The sequence below is a fragment of the Strix aluco genome, chromosome 1 (assembly GCF_031877795.1).
Source record: "Strix aluco isolate bStrAlu1 chromosome 1, bStrAlu1.hap1, whole genome shotgun sequence".
NCBI classification, from domain to species: Eukaryota; Metazoa; Chordata; class Aves; order Strigiformes; family Strigidae; genus Strix; species Strix aluco.
In genome coordinates this window covers 23382680-23402265 of record NC_133931.1, presented here as the reverse complement: position 1 = coordinate 23402265, position 19586 = coordinate 23382680, and the positions used below count along the sequence as shown (strand labels likewise).

General features: G+C 40.6%; 1 protein-coding gene across 8 annotated transcripts in view; it reads right to left on the bottom strand.

Annotated features, from left to right (window-relative positions):
* The window catches only part of SNX31 (sorting nexin 31), a 31412-nt gene that overhangs the window by 1999 nt on the left and 9827 nt on the right, over positions 1–19586 (bottom strand). For 7 of the 8 annotated variants that reach the window (XR_012621965.1, XM_074814885.1, XM_074814820.1 and 4 more), the window contains 9 exons: positions 13015–13125; positions 9616–9706; positions 7888–7975; positions 5968–6037; positions 5341–5433; positions 4472–4675; positions 3826–3921; positions 1928–2005; positions 832–891 (listed from right to left, as the gene is read on the bottom strand). Coding sequence is in view for 7 of the 8 variants with exons in the window: in XM_074814885.1 (XP_074670986.1) it covers positions 832–891; positions 1928–2005; positions 3826–3921; positions 4472–4675; positions 5341–5433; positions 5968–6037; positions 7888–7975; positions 9616–9706; positions 13015–13125 (891 nt within the window). In the remaining variant the exon portion in view is untranslated. Of the gene's footprint in view, positions 1–831; positions 892–1927; positions 2006–3825; positions 3922–4471; positions 4676–5340; positions 5434–5967; positions 6038–7887; positions 7976–9615; positions 9707–13014; positions 13126–15998; positions 16081–19586 lie in introns of all 8 variants that reach the window. The other variant, XM_074814873.1, reaches the window with a different exon arrangement.

Here is a 19586-nt window from a genome sequence, read left to right as displayed (position 1 = left end):
TACAGAGCACTTGAAAGAAAGTGGCAAGAAAACCCACCACACAGGTTAATTGATTTGCTTATTGAGGAGCAGTTAGTGATTGGTTTTGTGCTGTTTCTGAAGATATAGCAACATTACTTTTTTTCTGAATTCAGATTAGATTTTGGTCTCTCTCTTTTAGAAATATTTCCCCTTTGGCCAATCACACACTGTAATAGAGGTATTTATTTTAATTCACTTTACATTATTCCCTTTCCATTTATTTATTATCTCATATTCAACAAATGACTTGGAAAAGCAACATCTTTTAGCCATTTAGCTATTCAGGAATTATTAACTATGAATACTGATTCCAGCAATGAACTTGGAATTACATCTTTTACATATCTATATGTATACATTCCTATCAGGTAACATGTCAAATTTGCAAAGGGGTACAACTCCCAACTACAGGGGAAAATGAATGCATAAACAATCCCAGTGCGGAATCCAAGTACAAGTCTGTAAACTACATCAGTAGTTGCATGGGGATATACACAGCTTGATCTCTGTTTAGATTCTGGCTTTCTGTAAACTTCAAATGTCTCATTCAGAAACACTTGCAAAAAAAGCAAATAAAATGAAGCAAGTTGTCATTAAACCCACCGAACTAAAATAACATTTTTATTCAGACATGTTTCTTGCCCTCTTCTTCCTTCCAAAATTCAAGTTTAGTTCCTTTTCCTACCCAAAGAAATCACTATGAAATTTATTAAGGAGTATTCCTAACCAGAAAAACAGAGGTTGGGCTAAACACCACTAGCAAGCAAGATACTATATTTACATTTTAGAGACACTCTCTCACTCACTAACCTGCTTTTGTTGGATGCTGGATTTCTTACTGTTTTTCATGGATTCAGGCATCTTGATCTCCTAAATAGATTGAAAAATTTAAACTTATAATAAGCTTAAATGCTCCCCCAAGTACTCTAACAAAATACGCTGAGCAAATCAGCATTCAGTTAAACTCAGCAGAAACAGTGTAAGAAATGAACTGCATATTTACCATTCTCTCACATTTCTGTTTTAGTCCAAGCTACCTGAATACCATCAACAGATGACTATTTAAGTAATGAATGCTCATCTTCCCAGTTAGAGGTTTACAGTACTTCCATTACAAATAAACTTAGAATGAAAGAGATCAAATCTTTTCCAAAATTAAAATTGGTTCTTCTGAATTGCTTATAAAGCTACAAAATAATATGCTGTTCATTGCCTCATTGCTCAATGTAATCAGTATGGGTCTAGAAGATCACACATGTTCCTTTCCTTTTTTTCTCTTCAGAAGTTTTCAGTTAGCAGACATTCAAAGTCTTTAGATGTCACAAGGTTAAACAAAGGCATTATTAATGCTGGAAATTAAGGATGAAAATACGTTTAGATACTTGTTATTTTTAAAAATAAAGGCCTGCACAAAAGACAGCAGAAGTATTTTAGCTACAAATCAGATTTTTATTTTATTAACACTTCTATTTAAAACCAGAAAGTTTCTTGGTGTGAATGTCACAGATCTCAAATTGGTCTAACAGACGCAGCAGATGGAGCAAGTAAGTGAGGCGGTGAAAGAGTGAAAACCAGAAATGGATACAACAGGGTAGTACAGAACATACAAAAATTATGCCATAGATATCCTTTATCAGACGCAGCAAAAATTAAAGTCAAGGAGAGAGAATGCAAAACAGATTATTAAAACTGCAGTGATAAACCATCTTTAACATTCAGAATATTATTTCAGTAAAACTGAGCAAAGATGTACTTTTTAGCCAATTAATTCTGTACTGAAATGTTGGAACATGCAAGATCCTTTTCCTCAGTGGGACTTCTCTCAGCCCATTTGAAAGAATGATCAAGTAGCAGGCTTATTTTTTTTTAAGTACAAATTCAGATACCAACATACACACATGCTCACCATTTCTTGGCCTTCTTTGGCTGCTTTCATCATCTGTTCCGATATCATTTTCTTCAAGCAGCTACTGAGCAAAAAGGCCTAAAGAGGATAAACCAGAGAACACTCTGATTTCTTCTATTAAAAGATGTACTTGACTCTTCCATTCCTCCTCCACCAGAAAACTACATCCCTAACTACTGAACTATTACTTCCCTAATTCAGTTAATTTTACTGTGCTTAGCATCCTTACAGTGCACCAAACTAGCTGCAGCTGCTGAAAGCCCAGCCTCAGCATGACTAACCCTCATGGCACTGCTCAGAGTGGAGAATAAGAACTTTTATGACTGGTTTTGCGAGGCAAGTTAGACTCCCTAGTCGCCTGTGGCTCCTACCTTAACAGCTGCCAAATTACGCCAAAGGCTAAGTAGGGTTAACCAAATGTGGCACTATCAGCATCAAAACCACTTCAACAAATGAAGCGAGCTGGAGTTCACAGGCGTTCAGCACTGCTGAAAATCAAAGCCCTGGTGGTTACACAAGATGGCTGCAACCGTAGAGCCGCTCACAAGGCTGCATCTTGCGCAGCTAATATGAACAGAGCCAGACGCATTCATCCCACATATTAGGTATCCAGCAGAGGCACCTCAGAGGGGAGTGGAGTTGTTCTTAGTTCCTTATGCTGTCTGATGAGCATGTGCACCTCCATGGGAGGGTGCAGCCCAAGTTAAAGTCTGAACTGCACCCTGGAGATGCACCCTACTACTTACTCTCCAAAATGAAGCATCTCAGGTAGGGCATCAAGCCCTGAGAGACGAATCAAAGACAAAATATCCTACAAGATCAGTGATGGAGGGGGGAGCCATCTCTGACTAAGCTCCAAATCATCCAGTCTTTCCATTTTCTAAAGTGGGTTCTTGGATCAAACCCTTGTTTCTTCCACACAGCAGCACCCTTCTGGCCTTTAGCTCTTCCTCACACTTCTGAGGAAAGTGGGACACAGGTTTTTTAATCAGCAAGTCACTACATCAAGCACCACCCTAATAGATTTCACAGAAGAATTAAGACTGAGGTAATTCTAGGGATTTTTGGTTTCCAACAGCACAGAAACTATGAAGTTTACTGCTTATGGCTCACATTCTCATAAAAAAACCAAAAACTTAAGCATGGCAGGAAATTAACATTTACTAAGTAGCTGTATGAACTGCATTGTCACCCCAGAATTCGTAAATCATATGTGAGAAATTAAGCACTTTTACTTGAAAAAATCTCTCTGCTGGTCTCAGAGGCAAGAGAAGCAGTTTACTTGAATAACAGGCTCTATATTTTTTATAGAAGCTCTGTACCTAAACTGAGATTGGTGCTGTCTTGATACTGCAGAGCTTTGATTATTTGCTAAGCAGCATAACCACAGATGGATGACTTGAATTCCTGGATACCTTTCTCTTTAAAGAGCTGCCTGAAAATAGTGGGAGGAATAGCACCCTATAAAAATCTTATTTAAGAATTATTTATACGTTAAAAATATTCACACCCTCCATTAACCCGTGTTAATATGGCATATATTAGAACAATAGAATTTATTCTGGAAAATTGGAGCCCTTTACCTTAGGCACGTCTAACCAATTAATGATTTTGGATACTTACTGAGTCCACTAAATAAACAGCATCTCTCCACACTCCCTCCCAGTCTTGCTGCTGAGTGCTAGACATTTCTCTTCAATGGAAAAAAAAAATCATCCTCTTCCCTGTATACAAGAAACTCAAATGCTTTTCCCCAGATAACTCTGTCCCTAGGCTAACCTGCTTGAAAGCATAACAACTGCACTCTTGTACAGATGGACTAACCACTTTTGAAGATGCCCTGTGGCTGTAAGATTACATTTTCCTCTGATCCTTTCCTAAAAGGACTGAGAACTAACCTGTTTTGTGTACAAAACTATCCACTGCCATGTGCCTGAATCATTGTACTCAAATAGGAGCTCCAGAGTGTCATCTCCACCATCCTTTGTAGCACCCTGAAAAAAAAAAAACAAAAAACAAGCCCCAAAACAACCAACCAATGAACAGAAGAAACAGCTAAAAACAGCATTAAGGTGTTCAGCCTTAAATTAGAATTAGTCAATTAGGTTCATTTTATACATTATATAAATAAAACAGCTGAAGATCTGTACCAGAACACTTCTCCTGGGGGAGGGAGCAAGTGGGAGGTAGGAAGGGGGAGTCTTTACAAGCATAAAGCTGGCTAAAGCAGTTCTTTTGCTCCCACACAAAACTCTTGACAGCTCTACCTCCAACAGGAAAGGAAAGGGGCAGGTAAAGTATGACAAGGAATGCCAGGGAAGGGAGAAAACATAGCAGAGTAAGGCTAGATAGTTTACTGCTAACGAGTTTACTGCTAAAGGCTGCCAAACGAATATGTTTCAGGATAGGTTTGGAGTGGAGTATGGGCAAATGGGAGGGACTTAAAACAGACCACCCCCTTCTCCCCAGACCTGCTCTTCCCTGACAACTTTAGTTTTCATGAAGAGAAAGTGAATTCAGATACAAAGCCAGTGAAGTACTTACAAGAAAAGCAACCTGCCAAATTCTTAACCTGTTGATTTTAAAGCTAACGTCTTTGATTTGGTTAGTAGGCAGTTTTATGCAGCAGTTAATCTCATTGTTGCCAACATAGATGTCAGCTGAGCAACCTTCTTCTGGATAGTCACAAATGCAAGGATCAAGCCGTATGTATCCATAGAACTGCACTTCTCGAATCAGCTCCAGGAACTGCACCAAAAAAAAAGAGAACTAAAATGATTTGCTGTAAAGGCAAGTGAAATCTAGTGATCTGGAGCGGGGGGGGGGGGGGGGGGGGGGGGGGGGGGCGGGTAGTGGGGGGCGGAAGGGCTACAAGACAAATCTTTTAGATTCCTAATACTCCTTCTCTTGGGAGACACAGATTCACCACAACACGTCAGTGCTTCATACAGAGAATACAGTCCAGACTTGGAAGGTTGATTTTTTTTTCCTCCCCACTGGATATGATAAGCCAGGTCTTTTGGATGCTTTTCAGATATGATGATGGGAAGAAATAAAACTAACCAGAAAGAAATACTGAGAACAGCAGTCTGAATTTCCATCTGATTTCTTAAACTGGATGACAAACCTTTGCACCCGAGCTTAGCAAATAGAGAAGACTGGGATTCACAGTCAAAAACCTCTTGTTACCCCTTGGGATCCAAGTCATTCTGTTGGGATAAATGCTATCAGAGATGGGAACCTCCTTTTCTATTTGGTGGCTCAGTATCTGACCAGGAGATGGGAGACCTGGTTCTCTAGCTCAAACCACTCCACAAAACCATGCCCTATTTTTAAAGTCACAGCCTCTAGTATCATTGCTTCAGAAACCACTCCTTTGATCTGTTTGTAGTGTTTTTAAAATACCATTTTACCTTTGCTTTGTTTGCATTTTTTTGTAGAAATTCAAGTTCCTGCATCTGCCTTTCTGTTGGTTTAAGCCAATTCCTCTTAACTTCCTGGATTGCCTTAAAAGAATTTTTTAAAATAGCAAAAAAGTCAGCAAAAACTGTTTCCTTTCACACACAAACATTCAGAAATACACACACAAAAAGCTTTTTTTTTTAAACAAGGCCTTTGATTTTGGGTCAAGTCCACTCTGCGCTGTTCTTTCCTCTTGAATTAATAGTTTCCAAAGCTAGTAAAACTCAACACACCTACAGTTTGGAAATCAAATGCTCTCATATCATGGCAGAGTGCCTACATATTAGAGACACACATACACTTGAAAATAAGAGTGGACTAATATCTAAGTATGTCCTTTTCATGCAATACTTTTCCCATGCACAAAACAGAGATTCTAACTCATCTAGTACATGAGTTTGAAGGAAAAACAAACCATCAAAACACATGATCAACAGCAGCTATACTCAGCACTTAGAAAAGCACCACAGAGCAGTGCTAAACAGGAATCATATACAAATTCTTGAAATGTTTGTAAAAAAGATGAAATGAATGCAGGAAATTTAACTTCCAAAATTACAAACACCTTTCAGTTTTACCTGCATATATAGCAAATTCAGTGAAGCTCTACAATCCATCAGCAGCGTATCAAGAGAAGGATCCATATACCTTTTCCAAGCCAAGGGAAAAAAGTAATAAAATATGAAGATATGCTTCTAAATATGGCATTTTGATTTTTCAACTAAATATGATGGGAGCACAACCCTGAAAGATCCCATTACTTACCAAATTAAAAAAAAAAAACCCAAAACAAACCCCAACCAAAAATCATTCTGCTGTTGAAGTACTATACTCATTCTTTGTACATTGTAGCAGAATGGAAATAAACTAAAGTGAGGTTATCCAATCTCTCCACTTTGATTTTAGTGGTACCAAACATAACAGTTACAATTTAGAACTAAAACTTTCTTCCTCCTTTCTCAAGCAGCTCAGCTGGTAAGAGTCCCAGAGCATCCACTGCCGTGCTGCAGTGCTGACATACAAGATCTAGCCTTAAGCTAGCTAGCTGCAGTACCAACTACTGTAGAACTGCTGCAGGATCAGATCAGGACAGCAAAGCAAGTTAAATACTCAGTTATCCAAGTGCCATGCTGCAACAGCTAGCTTGAGCCGTTTTATTTAAAGCAGCTTGTGTAAGTCTACACGACGGTACAAACAGAGCGCTGGGGGCTCCATGGCTAGCACAGCTGTAGTACTCACACTGCACAGGCAATACACTCCCTGAAGCAAACAAGCCCAGGACTGCCATTTCCTACCTCTGTGCTTTGAAGCAGTGCTAGATGGAGAAGCATCTACTCAGACAGTCACTTTGTCGTGGCTTAGAACCACACAGTTCTTTCATTAGGCTGCTAGGTTCTGCAGTTTATAAGGGCACATACAGGGAAACAGAGAAAGCTTTGTAGAGGCCAAGGTCTAGCCTAGCAGATTTAAACCAGACAAATTACAAGCATCAAACAACAGGTTTCTGTGTACCCTCAAGCCAGGCAACCTTGCTTGCTGCCACCAAGAGGCATGGTCTGTTCTTCCTCTTCTGCTCCCAACCACAGTCCTTGCTCTAACATTCATCTGATGCAGCCAATACAACTCACTAAGCATGCAAAAATCTATTCCCTTTTTTCTTTTTCATTGTATAGAGAAGTAGACCAGACCACAACCACAGCAGTGAGACAGCAGACTGGCTCAGCTATACTACTTAACTGCACCCTCAGGGCACTGTTTGACAAGCAGGACTTTGGCAGCAGACTCCCTGTCCCCGGGCTTTATCCTCACCCACAAGTCAGCACAACTGTTTGCTGCACAGTAAACAAGACTGGGGGACCGATCCAGGCCAAAAATAGGCCAGCAAAACCAAACAAAAAACAAACAGCCAGCAACTTATTTTTAGGCCAGGTTAGTTCACCAGTCCAGTTCACCACACAGTTCTACCAGCATAACTGAGGAAGAGCAATAAAAGGGGAAGAGTGCTCTGCTGCTTAAGCCAGGCCACCTACCAGAAGAAATACTCAGGCCATGGCCTCAGATATTATGTGTATTAGCAAGCACTTCATATAAAAAGTAATTCACCTCTGCCCAAACAGAGCTGCAGCCTGCAACTCAGAACTCAAAGTTCTCTTCTATGTATAAGTTTACAGGTATATTCCCATTTGTGGTCACTACGTTATGCAGGTATAAAAGTCAGGAGGCAAGCACCCACAAAGAACCTCTCTATAGATTCTGAAAGAGAGAGGGAATAAATAACTAGCTACAGTAAAGGACATTTTGGGAATACTACAGTGATAAAATTTAAAACATGCAGGGCCTCAGAAACCAGTCAATTCCAGTAACAAATTGGTCTCAGAGAAAAAACAGTCAACTGCTGAGGCTTGAAGTCTTTGAAACTAAGTTATTAAAGGAATTTCTCTCTCTGTTCATAGCAGTTGTTGTACCTCTTGGTAGTTTCTCTTAAGCTTCTTGCTCACCACTTTCTGATCCCAAGCTTACAGCACAACTCTTTCATGCTCTGAAGGCTCACATAAGGAAGTTCAAATTCTGCCACTTTTTTCACCACTGGGAAAAGAAAAACCAGAGACATTTGGTGAAATCTAGCGAAATAGTCCAGCTCCTTTCATACATCAGTTAGTGCTGGTTAGCAATATGCTTTTGGAGAAGAAAAAGAACTTAAATATAAATTCTGGGGTAAAGTAAGGTGACAAGTTAGTTGACTTCCTCACTTTTCTGAGTCTAAACTTACATAGCTCTATCACTTACAGAATATCTCTACTCCCCTAGACTATGCTCTCATAAGAACATTCTTCTCTCAAAACACAGCTAAGCAGGATAGAAGTTTCTGCATTTAAAGGACATGTGGATGCAAGCTTCCAGGACTGATGCTTTTCTTGAACAGAACACCAGACAAGAGCAGTATAACTAATGTACAGCAAAAAAAGCACGTCACTCTTCAGATGTCACTACTTTCCTGCTCACTTAAAAAAAAAAGAGTAAGTCTAAATGCCCAAACCTGTAAACATTTATTTCTAAGCCAATACTATTCAGCAGAACTCTTAAATATGTGATTTTAAGCATGTAAGCATCTAAACACTTTTTGGCAGTGGACAGTGGGTTACATTTGTACTTGATGTATTTGTGAGAAATAAAGATGCATAGAAATGTAATCAATTCAAAAAAACTTTTCTATTTCCTGTCTGATTATATCACAATACAAGGCAAAAATAAATCCATCTGCAACTGTTGTAGAAGAGTATAACACGTGTTATATCCAGATATATCTGAGATGTAACAACAGGCAGGGATTCTGCGTACTCAGAGATACCTTTCACAGCCAGAGAGAAGGGGGCAGGGGAACAATAAATGCAATAGACAGAGACAGTAAGGTTCCTACCCCACTGAATAAACCTGAGTTTACTACTGGACCTTCATCTTGAAAAGGTTCAGGACAGCATTAACATCTTTATGCCAATGAAAGGACTGAAAAGAGCTAAATGACTTGTGAAGGCCACTCAGACAGGCTGCAATGCCTAACTTTACTGCAGTCAACAGCAAAGACTTCACTTCCCTGATGTGGCCCGAGCCTATCCCCATCCCAGGCCTGGATCCAGCCTTCCACATGGGAAGCAGGACATCAGCAGACCGATGAGGCATAAAAGCTCCTTCACGTTTTATGACCATAAAGAGACTCACAACCCTGATTTACAGCTTGCTCAGTACCATCATGGTTAAACTTAAGTTTCTGTCAGTTAAGAAAGGAAACATGTTGTGATATAAAGGAAAGTAAGCCACAGACATTGTTTATAAACATAACAAAAGAGTTTCCTGCCCCATTGTTAAACTCCACATGTGGTCTGTAAATTAAGAACTGCTTTATGTAGGTATGGCCATCTGATTAAATGCCTACCCAGAAGATACACCCAACAGTTCCCATGTGGTAAAGTTGCTACCTGACTTGTAAACTGAAAGGGACATGATATTTGTATGTGAAAGTCTCACCCCTGCACCACACTATCTTTGTTCCCCACTACCACTCTTTCCAAGGCATGTGGGGAGAGGGCTTGAGGGGGTTTATCAGACAGAATGGGTCTTTCAGCCTGAGCAGGCTCCTGCAGGCTCTGTTCAGACTCCAGGTTCAGTCACTGCAGCCAAAAAAAAAAAAATTGAAGGGAGGGCTAAGTTAAGCACCTTGTAAAACTTACCAGAGAGAGCTCCATCATCATGATCTTGAAAGAAAAATAAGCTAAAATATTTTATTAATTCTCTTGAGAGCCCCATCCTGCACAACGTAACCTTTAAAAACAAAGAAGGTCAGAAGCTTAGCTATCCATTAGCATAAGGAAGAAATGTTGAATACATGTTAACGTAACTTAATTGGTTTTAAATTTTCCCTTATGTCCCATTTAACTGCCCGTTTAAAAGCAAATATAACCATTCCCATATTGCAGCATTTGAATTTGTGAGGAGTTTCATAAGTTTCAAAGGAACATAAAAATGTAATAAAACGGAAAATGTTTACTACTGTACCATGCACTTAAGCATCCTCTAACACAAGGCATCTGCCATGTATTCCAGATCTTTACTACACAAATCCTCAAATCCTGTTGTACAGTGAGCACTGTGTGCTCCGAGCTAACAGCATTGCTCATGAGCATCACAAATATGTATTTTTACAGAATTGGTGTATTTTCCAAGCTGATAGTCCTCTTGTTTTTCTAGGAAATATCTAAAAGTCCTACACCTTTACTGAAAGCACCGGTCTTACTTGCAGGGTTCTACAACTCTGTGTGAAGCCTTTTGACAAGAGCAGACTTGAGCTCTGCTGAGCTTTTATTATTGACAGTGTACAAGGAGGAAAAATCCTATCCATCTTGACATTTGGATTGTTTTAGCTTGCTCTGGCCCCTCTACATCTTCTCTGAAAGAAGGCAGAAGTAGAACCAACAGAAAATGCAGAAATTACTTGCAGGACCAGCTACACAATGGGATAGTGAGGACAGAAAAATCAGGCAGAGGTAAGCAAAGAAACCACTGAATGAGATTGGGGTAACAGTCTTGTTCTGTTCCAAGTCCTGAAAAATCAAAGCATAAGTTAAAGCAGCCATAACCTAAAAGAGAACAGTGCTATCAAAGCATTCCTAAAAGCAGTAACCATAATCTGAATTCACTCAGGAAAGTGGTGTGGCAACTGTAAGAAAACTCTCCACCCCTGAGCACACTCCCATCATAGCTCATCTGGCAGATTGTGCAACCTGATAGAGGAGTCATGCTTTGGTCAGAGAAGCTGGACTTTCTTTGTCTGAGCATAAAGTGGAAGTACCGGTTTTCAGTCTTCTTGCAAAGGGTGCGAATCCCAAAACACTTCCAGCTCTGTGTCACAGTGACAGCATTGTAAATTCACTCATCGCCACAGTTCAAAAGGGTTTTCTCTAGCTTAGCAGCTGGTTTAAAAAGCAGACAAGTTTTTAAGCATGGAAAAAAGTAGACATCAAGCTAAATATAGGTTGGGAAGAATTGTTCCAAGTTAAAATTAAAAAACACATTCATAAGGTTTTCCTTATACTTGTTAATATCAGAGCTGTTACCGGAGAGGGCAGCAGAGCATAAAAATCACTTGCCTCACACTCAGTTCAGACACCAGGCATAATGGGGAAAAAAGTTTCAGAAGTCCAAACACAAAAGAAAAAAGTGAATATTGGCAGCACCACCTTTCATTCTGTCCGCCTCTGTGCTAAGAAATCCCCACAAATTACTTGAAGAAATTAGCCACAGAGCTTCAACATGCTACCCCTTGTGTACCATATGGCATTTCCCAGGAATGTCAAACACAGATCTCTGATTCAGTAGGATTTTGACTTATTTTACCTCTTGGATCAAAGCACAAGCTGGCATATGCTGCCTGAACACCGGGATGTTAGGGAGTCATGGTTGCAAAATCTACCTACACTGCAAAAAAACAGTGAATGTGGTAGCACATTTACAATGACAAAAGATAAATAATTCCTAAAAGTCCTATCACATATTTAAGACCACAAGAGAAGAAATGGTGTCTGCAGCATTTCAAATGTCATTGTTTCTTCACAGTGCCACATAAACTTTAAACATCTATAAATACAATATACAAAGCAACATACACTGTCTGGCTTAGAAATTGCCTTGACCCACTGCAAAGCTAGCAAGTTTATCAAGCCCGAATTATTAGTAATTTTTAAAAAAGTAAATTAGCAAATCCTTTCCTTACTCAAGGTCCCAGTGCAAGTGTCCTACCTAAAAATGTCTCCTTACTTCTTCCACCTTATTAGCACTTACTTCCCCCTCCCCAAATCAAAATTCCTAACTGCCTGCCACCTCACAACACTTTTTGCCTTCAGCATCTCCCACCCTACCCTCAGCCTCCACAAATCTCCTGTTGCAGGGTCTAAGGCCAGCTCTGACACTTACCTTTCCTGGAAGAATCAGCACTGCCTCAGACAGTGCAAACCCCATGGCAGAACAAAGCTGGCAAGGGGTTACCCTGTGTTACCCAACTCACAGTAACTGTGCACAAATACTGTGTGTTCTGCGGCCAGGCTAACACACGTCAGCTTGACAGAGGAGAGCAAATACACATTAGGCTGGCTTGTACCTATGGCCAGCTGAGAGCTACCTTCACAGACTCATATGGCAAAGGCACAACAGGAACACAGCACACAGTTTTCTGTACGATCAGAGGAAATTTCAGATTCCCATGACAAAGAAGAGTATCCATCTGGCAGGTGTATGCTTTGTTATTGCTGTTAAGATTAGGAAATGGGAGCAACTGAGGAAGAGGTTTCAGTCTTGCTCATGCACACACACGTGCAAATACACAAAATATGCAGAGCGACTGCTGCTCCTCCTCTCCTGGCATAAGAAGGGAACCCCAGCTGAAAGTTTCAAACACAAGCCAGCCAGTTGTGTAAACAACATTTGGTTGCTACTGGTTTCAAAATGCAACTAACAATTGTTTACTCTATGTATTACAACAGCTGTTACAGACACCCCAGAGCCAAGGTGCTAGAACTGCAGCAATACTGCAAAGAAAGTCCTACAGTTTCACAGCAAACGTCAAGGGACACAGAACAAGCAAAGAAGAAGCACGCAGAAAAGCAAGACATATCAGCTGCACACTAAGTTTCAGTAGCAGTGCACCAGCTAAGACATAAGCCAAGACTAGACCTTTGTTTCTGACTACAGTGTTCAAGCACTTTCACCCACATTACACTAAACCAAAGGGGGAGTTAATTAAGAATGTGTCCCCATAAGGAATAGTATATATTTTCTGATTCTATCATATATGAAGGAAACCTGAACTTGACAGCCAAATGCTGTAGAAGCAGAGGGCACATAACATTAAGAAGAGGTTAATTATGGACAAATGTGAGAACCAAAAAAGCTCATCTGCAAAATCAGCAACAGCCCCGGACCCCTTGCCCCTGGTACAATAAACCCCTCAAAAACCACAGAAGATATTCTCGTATGTCTTCAAAAAGGAGTTTTATTCTTTCTTGACTGAAATTATCTTCACTTTTGCCCACTTGTCACAAATGGAAAATTTAAACACAAATCTAGAAACCCATTACCTCTAATATTCTTTCTGCAGTGTCCGACGTCTGGATATCAAGTCTAATATTGCTGCCATCAGCAAGGTAAACATCCAGAAAGGCTGTCTGGGTTTGGATCTTAAATGTATCCTGTTAGGAAGAAGCAGAACACTGGTTTATTGCTTTCCATATTGCTGAAGCCCTTCCAAAGATGCTGATGCTCCATTTCCCTATTTTCTCAAGTAAAAGAAACAATTGAGGTTACTATTTACTAAGCACTAAGTTACTAAAATTACCATTAAAGCTTGTAGATTACAAAAAAAAACACCCATATGCAGAGCAACAAGTGGGAAGATACTGCAGAATTAGAGCAGGGTCACTTCAATGTTAAGTTGAGCACAGGTTAGCTAGTGTCTCAGTGTCTGTAGGAAAAACGCAGTCACTGTCCTAGGAAGTAGAGACTCCAAAAAGAGGAGGTGAATAAACAGCTGCATGTGAATCTTCAAAGCCACAGTCTTGCCAAAAGGAAAAAAATGCATCGCTGTACCCATAAATAGGAAAATCTCCAGTGAGAATAATGAGGCCAGGGTATCTTAACATAACAGAGGCACTGCTACTGGAATACTGGAAAGTGCCAGTGCCCAAGGTTCAAAACCACCACAAATGGAGAGTGGATATAAAGAAGAAACCTGAAAGCATTTAGGTAATGAGAAAACTTGTTTCACATAAGTGACCTCAGAGAACTGTCTTATGTCTAGACATGAAAGGGGTGATTTGCAATCTGGAAAACTAAAGTACAGAAGCCAGATCCATTGGCTGTCAGCTGATGATAGATGCAGTCAGACTAGAAGTAAAGCACACATTTCTAACAGCGAGGTTGTGCACAGGAATGGGGTATTCTCCTTTGGGTTTATAACAAGACTATATTTCCCTAAAAGATGTTCCTGAGCTCAAAGTTAGAAAGCCCCACACCTTGCTATGCATGAGAAGTCAGTTACTTGTTTCAAGAGGATGGAGACTAGTTTAAGAACTCTCTTAGGGATGCATCTGGATGAGGTGGCGGAAACAAACCCATCACTGCAGCTCCTCTTCCTGTTGACTGCCCTGTATCAGAGGACAGCAATGGTCCTTCTGGCATTTTTGTTAATTAAGGAGAGGTACTTCCCTTGAGATTCATAGTGGAGGAAAATGCTGTACATACTGCATGCAACATTAAATTTTAATTTCTTGTATCCATTTTTGCTAGCCTGGTAGAAGATATGGAGGACTCCCTGGGAGCCCCATAGGTTTCAAGTACTCTCTGTATCTTGCTGCAGAGTCTTTGTGGTGCCTGTATATAGGAGCATCTCCCAACTCCTGTGATGTCAGCAAAAGCAGGGTGGCAGGACTGACATTTATGCTGTGTGCTCCATTACCCCTCTTTGGGTACCCTGGAGAACATGCTAGGATGTATGACTCCAGTTAACTAACTCAGCTCAGATTAGCAACTTCTTTGGGTCAGAAAGACCACCTTTTCCAGTAAATCTGGCTTAATTAAGAGTTATTTCAAGGCAAGATCAAGTGCTAACAAAAAGTGTTTTCTTTCACAACATCTAAAAATTAAGAACATGTTGTCAAAAGTTTGTAGAATGATATGTGGGGGGAAAAAGGGTCTTGAGGAAAACCAAAACAAAGCAATCTTTCTTATTTAAGCAGACTTCCCATGGATTTTCCTGACACCTAGTATCTCACCTAACTACATGCCTACACATCTGTTTGCCTGTACTAAAGAACAAGAGAACCACTTCAAGACATTAACCAATGCCCTGTCTGAAGTCCTTCTGGGGATCCATACAGATTTAGTCTTTATCCCCAAACTAATTTCCTTCTTATCCAGGAGACAAGTCTAGTCATTCCTCTTAATTAAAATAAGCATTACTTTGCATCTGTGAAGATACAAAAGCCCCTTGCTCTCTTACATCGGGGATCATCTCCTATGCTTGCCCAAGTACTTTACTACTTTGCTCAAATAGGAAGGAGCAGAGACTCACAAATGCCTTTGGCACAGATATTTTGGTATGAAACACTTCACATGTGATAAAAATGCATGTGAAATGTGGAACAAACATGGAATGCAAACAGCAGAATGTGATAAAGACCCGTAACTCATACTGACTCCCAAGGAGCAAGCAGGTCTCTATATGGCCAATTTACTACCCAGGACTCAGCAGTGCTGGGGGGTAAAGGCAAGTGCAAAAGCTCACACACCACAGTAAGCGCTTCTGGGTGTGAGCTGCTAATGCTAAAGCTCCCACAGGGAAAGGACATGGAGGGCTTTATGCATCTACTTCTGCCAGATCCTCATGGCTGCTCCTGCAACTTTCACAGCTGGGGTACAGGCCACCTTGTCCACTGTGGCAACCCAGAGTCAGAGACAAAGGTCACTTTGCCCTTCTGCCACTCCAAGGGAGCCACACCTTGCAGCACCCTACCCTACTTGGGACCTCCCCCACTACTCAGCAGTCATAAGGGAAAGAAGAACACTTCAAAAACTTTCAAGCTACTCCCAAGCAGTTTGAATTCTCCAAAACCACCATGCAACATACTAGTAGGAAGATTAATTTGAGGATCTACAAGAAACGATATATTAGAGAAATCTGTCCCATCCAGAATGATCGCATTATCACCATTTAATACTTAAACCAGTGGTTTCTACAGTCTTTTTTTAAAACTGCTTTAGATTTATATTACTTGACTCTACTGAACTACAGGCACAGCTTCATCTCATGGTCTTGGGGACAAATTACCTACTTCCTTATTTCCAACTTTTGATTACTGTTCTCTTAATACAGCTATGACACAGCAATCCAAAATTAAGAATTATCCTAAATTGTTGAGTTTGGGGATTGTTTTTCCCCCTTTATCACCTGCTTTTACCCCAGAAGGCAGAACTGTCCATACCAGAAACTCCATTGTACAGTGTTCTAAATATTTTTGTTTAGCCTCTTATCAAAGTATTGTTGAGACCAAAAAGATTTACTTACATTAAAAACAAAAGGAGGAAACAGTGCAGTCTGTAAGGCAGAAGGCAGTGTTAAGTGAAGAAATAGAAATACAGACATGTCCCTAAAACAACACAAGAGAATCCAGCATAAGTTTAATACAAACACAAAGGGAAGAGCATTTAGCAGTGTTAGTGATAATCCATTTAGTAAGTGCACATTGCAACCCAACTGCTTTCAAAATGGACAGAAGAATACTTTTGAAAGAAATTTGCAGCAGTGAGACAGAAAAGCTCAGATCTTCTCCCAGGCTGCTATTTTAGTTTTGGAAAAAGCAGTAGAGTCGTCATCCCATCTACTCAAAACAGGCACCAACATCTAAAAACCCTGTATTTTGGCAGCAGTACATGTTCAGTAGTACCTTTTGCATTTCCTACACTTTTGCTCCTGAAATTCAGGAAACATGCCATGTAACTAGAATTGGACGCTCTCTTGTATCCCTTAATACTGCTTATTTTAATCTTCCCTTAACACTGTCACTACTACCCGTGTTAAAATCTCCTGAAATATCTAGAACTGCTGCCTAGTCCCCACTTGCTTGCCCCAGTAGCTTGAAGCACAGGTCAGTCATTAATATAAGAATACTGAATAATACAGAGCTGGTGAGGGATTTTCTTCATTTTTTGGTTTTGATGAAAAGAACAGTTTTGTTAAAAAAAAAAACAAAACAACCACAAACCAAAACCCCAAACAAAACCTCCCAAATACATATATATAGATAGATAGTTCCCTCCCAGTTTTCCATTAGAAAGCTTAAAATTAAGTGATTTTGTTTTAACAGAAATCAACATCAATCTGAACCCTCAAGAGGATCTCAATGGATTTGTTGCTCAGCTAAGAAGCATGGGCCATAAAAGGAGAAAGGGCAAGAATGGAGGCCCTTATTACAACACATTTTCAAAGAACAGCAGGTCAGGGGACTGAATTGCATCTTAGTATTGAAACAAAAATAAAACAGACATCCTTGAATTAAAATGCTTCAGAACTTCCCATGCCAGAAACCTTCCCCCCTGGCCAGCACACAATAAAAGTCTCTGAGTATGGGAACTTCCCACATGAAATTCAGATTTCTGGCCAGCTGCACTTTTGAAATAGAAGTTCATAAATAAGAAACCCAATGCAGTTTGATATGAAAGAAATAACATTTTTAGAGCAGAGCCGAAATCATAGATATTCAGCGTGACTTCTCTTTGTGTACATACACATCCAAACACATTTGTACAATGTGCATTCCTCCCCTACGTGCACAAATGGTAAGTGCATTGTGAGTGCAGAGAAGCAGGGGCTGCACGGTCAGAGACGGGGGCTCTATCCAAGAAAATGCAGCCCATGATCAGACCAGCTTTGATTCCTGGTAACACCTGCAGACTTCTGGGTTACATTTTACCTACACTCTCCATACCATACACACCACAGACCTCTTACGGTATTCAATTCTTGGCCTCACACTTGCTCTTCAATAAGGAAAACCACCTTACATCAGAGTGCTTTGATGAAGGACCACATAAGAACACTGCTTTTTGCCTGTTATCTGGCACTGGTTGGCTCTATTTGCTCAAGTACTCAAACTTTTCATTGGTGCTTTCACCAACACCTGAATCCTTTTGCTCATGCTAAAGGTTGCTGTTTACCAGCAACACAGACTGGAAAAGGTCAGCCTCCTAGTCACTAACTCCAAACCTCTGCTGCTGCAAGGAAATATGTCTCCATTTTATTCATAAATGCATAATGACTGGCTGTCCTCACAGCTGCACCCTGAATACACCATGTTACTCCATGGTGCCCAATACAGAGAGAGACCATGATCTCAGATTACATTCAAGGATATAGATGAGTTGCATTAAAATGAGACTGACAGGGATGTATGTACCTGCTCATGCTGTCTTTCTCCTGATGAAAAAGGAGAAGACACGGCCAGAGTGGTCTCATCTTGTTAATGACTTCTTGCAAGAACTGTGCCATTTGTCTTTAGGGGCTGGAGATAGTGGAGCATATACTGACAGCATAATCTGTCTCTCCAGCTTGGTCACTAATCAAGTTTGCAGAGTTTGGAAGAGTGGAGGGGCAGGGAGGTTATGGGTTAGGTTGTTCAACTCTGCTACACAACAGTACTGGTAACTATTTCAGCAATGTTCACTTTGAGCAAAACATCCATGGTACCAAGCTCCTTCCCCTTGTGTCAGGAGCCCTGCTGTCCCCTGACAACTTCTCCCATGAGATTAGGTTGCTGGGGAAACAGCCCGAGCACAGCTGCTATGAGGAGAAAACCATAACAACCTATGCAACAGGTAAAGGTGGTGCTGGGCACAAACAGGGGCCTGGAAAGCAGGGTTAACCTGCATAGACTTGTCCCCACTTGGAAAGTTTGCTCTCTTAGATATGATCAGGGTGCTATAGCTGGGGGTTGGGGCAATGCCAAGTGCAGTCACAGAGGAGTCATGTTCAACACTGTCGGGCAGCTGCAGTAAAGCCATGGTCCTTGCACAGCACTCCCACTCCAGAGAGTGCTGGTCCTGGAACACTCTTCACAACCCCATTCAGAAGTAAAACACAGGACAAAGACCAAAAAGGTCTTAAATTCAGTTTGATTTTTCCTTTGCATCTTCTATTTTAGTCAGTGACATATACAAATATCTTCAGCTAGAAGCTTAAATACTCCTGGTTTTAAGACAAGCCAAGAAAATGAAGCAAGCACTAGCAAGACTGCCTGAGACGACAGCTCTACTCTCTCTCATAATGAAAGACAGAAGTGAAGGTGGAAAGATTCAGCAGGAGAGTTTTTTGGCAAAAAACCCTAGCCTAGCAATCGCATTCAACTCTGGTGTCCCATCTTATTCCATTAAAACTGGAGGTTTCTACTATAAAAGCTGCAGTTTTACCTGCAGACAGATCTGTGCTCCATAAATAGCTGTGGTGGCAGAAAAGTGGCCAACTGCTCCCTGTTCATTGCCACCTGCAGCGCAATCCCTCTGCCACTTCTCCCACATTAGCTGGCAGGTTGCTTGTACAGATGTGCACTAACTCATTTCTGGTAACCAAGACTGACTACTCAAAGCCAGTCCCTGTCATTGACAGCAAAAGAGCATGCTATTTCATCATTTTAATGACGTTTTATTCTTGAATCTTCCATTAATCATCCCTCTTGCAATGTAACATAAACAAGAGCAAGTTTGGGGTAATGCCTGGTTTTAACACTAAGTAGCAGTAACAGTGAAACCCTAACTATGTTTTCACTCCTAAGCAACGTGTAGGATGCCGAGTGCTGCCTACACATCTTCAACAATGGAGAAGGAAAGAACAGTACAGAAGTGCTTTAAAGATGAACTTCATTCCATGTCTTTCAATGCTTTACAGAAATTTTGTCACTCTGCCATAAAACATCTCACAAGTCACAGTATACTAATACTGGAACATGCACAACAAAGCCAGTTTGTTGAGTGAGATTCTTTAATAGCCAAAATGAATACTTATTCAGCCATCAGTTACACCAATTAAAGGCACTGTGCACAGCTAATGACAGTGGATGCACTCCTGTCTTTCACAGTTATTTGATCTCTCTTAGGAGTTTGT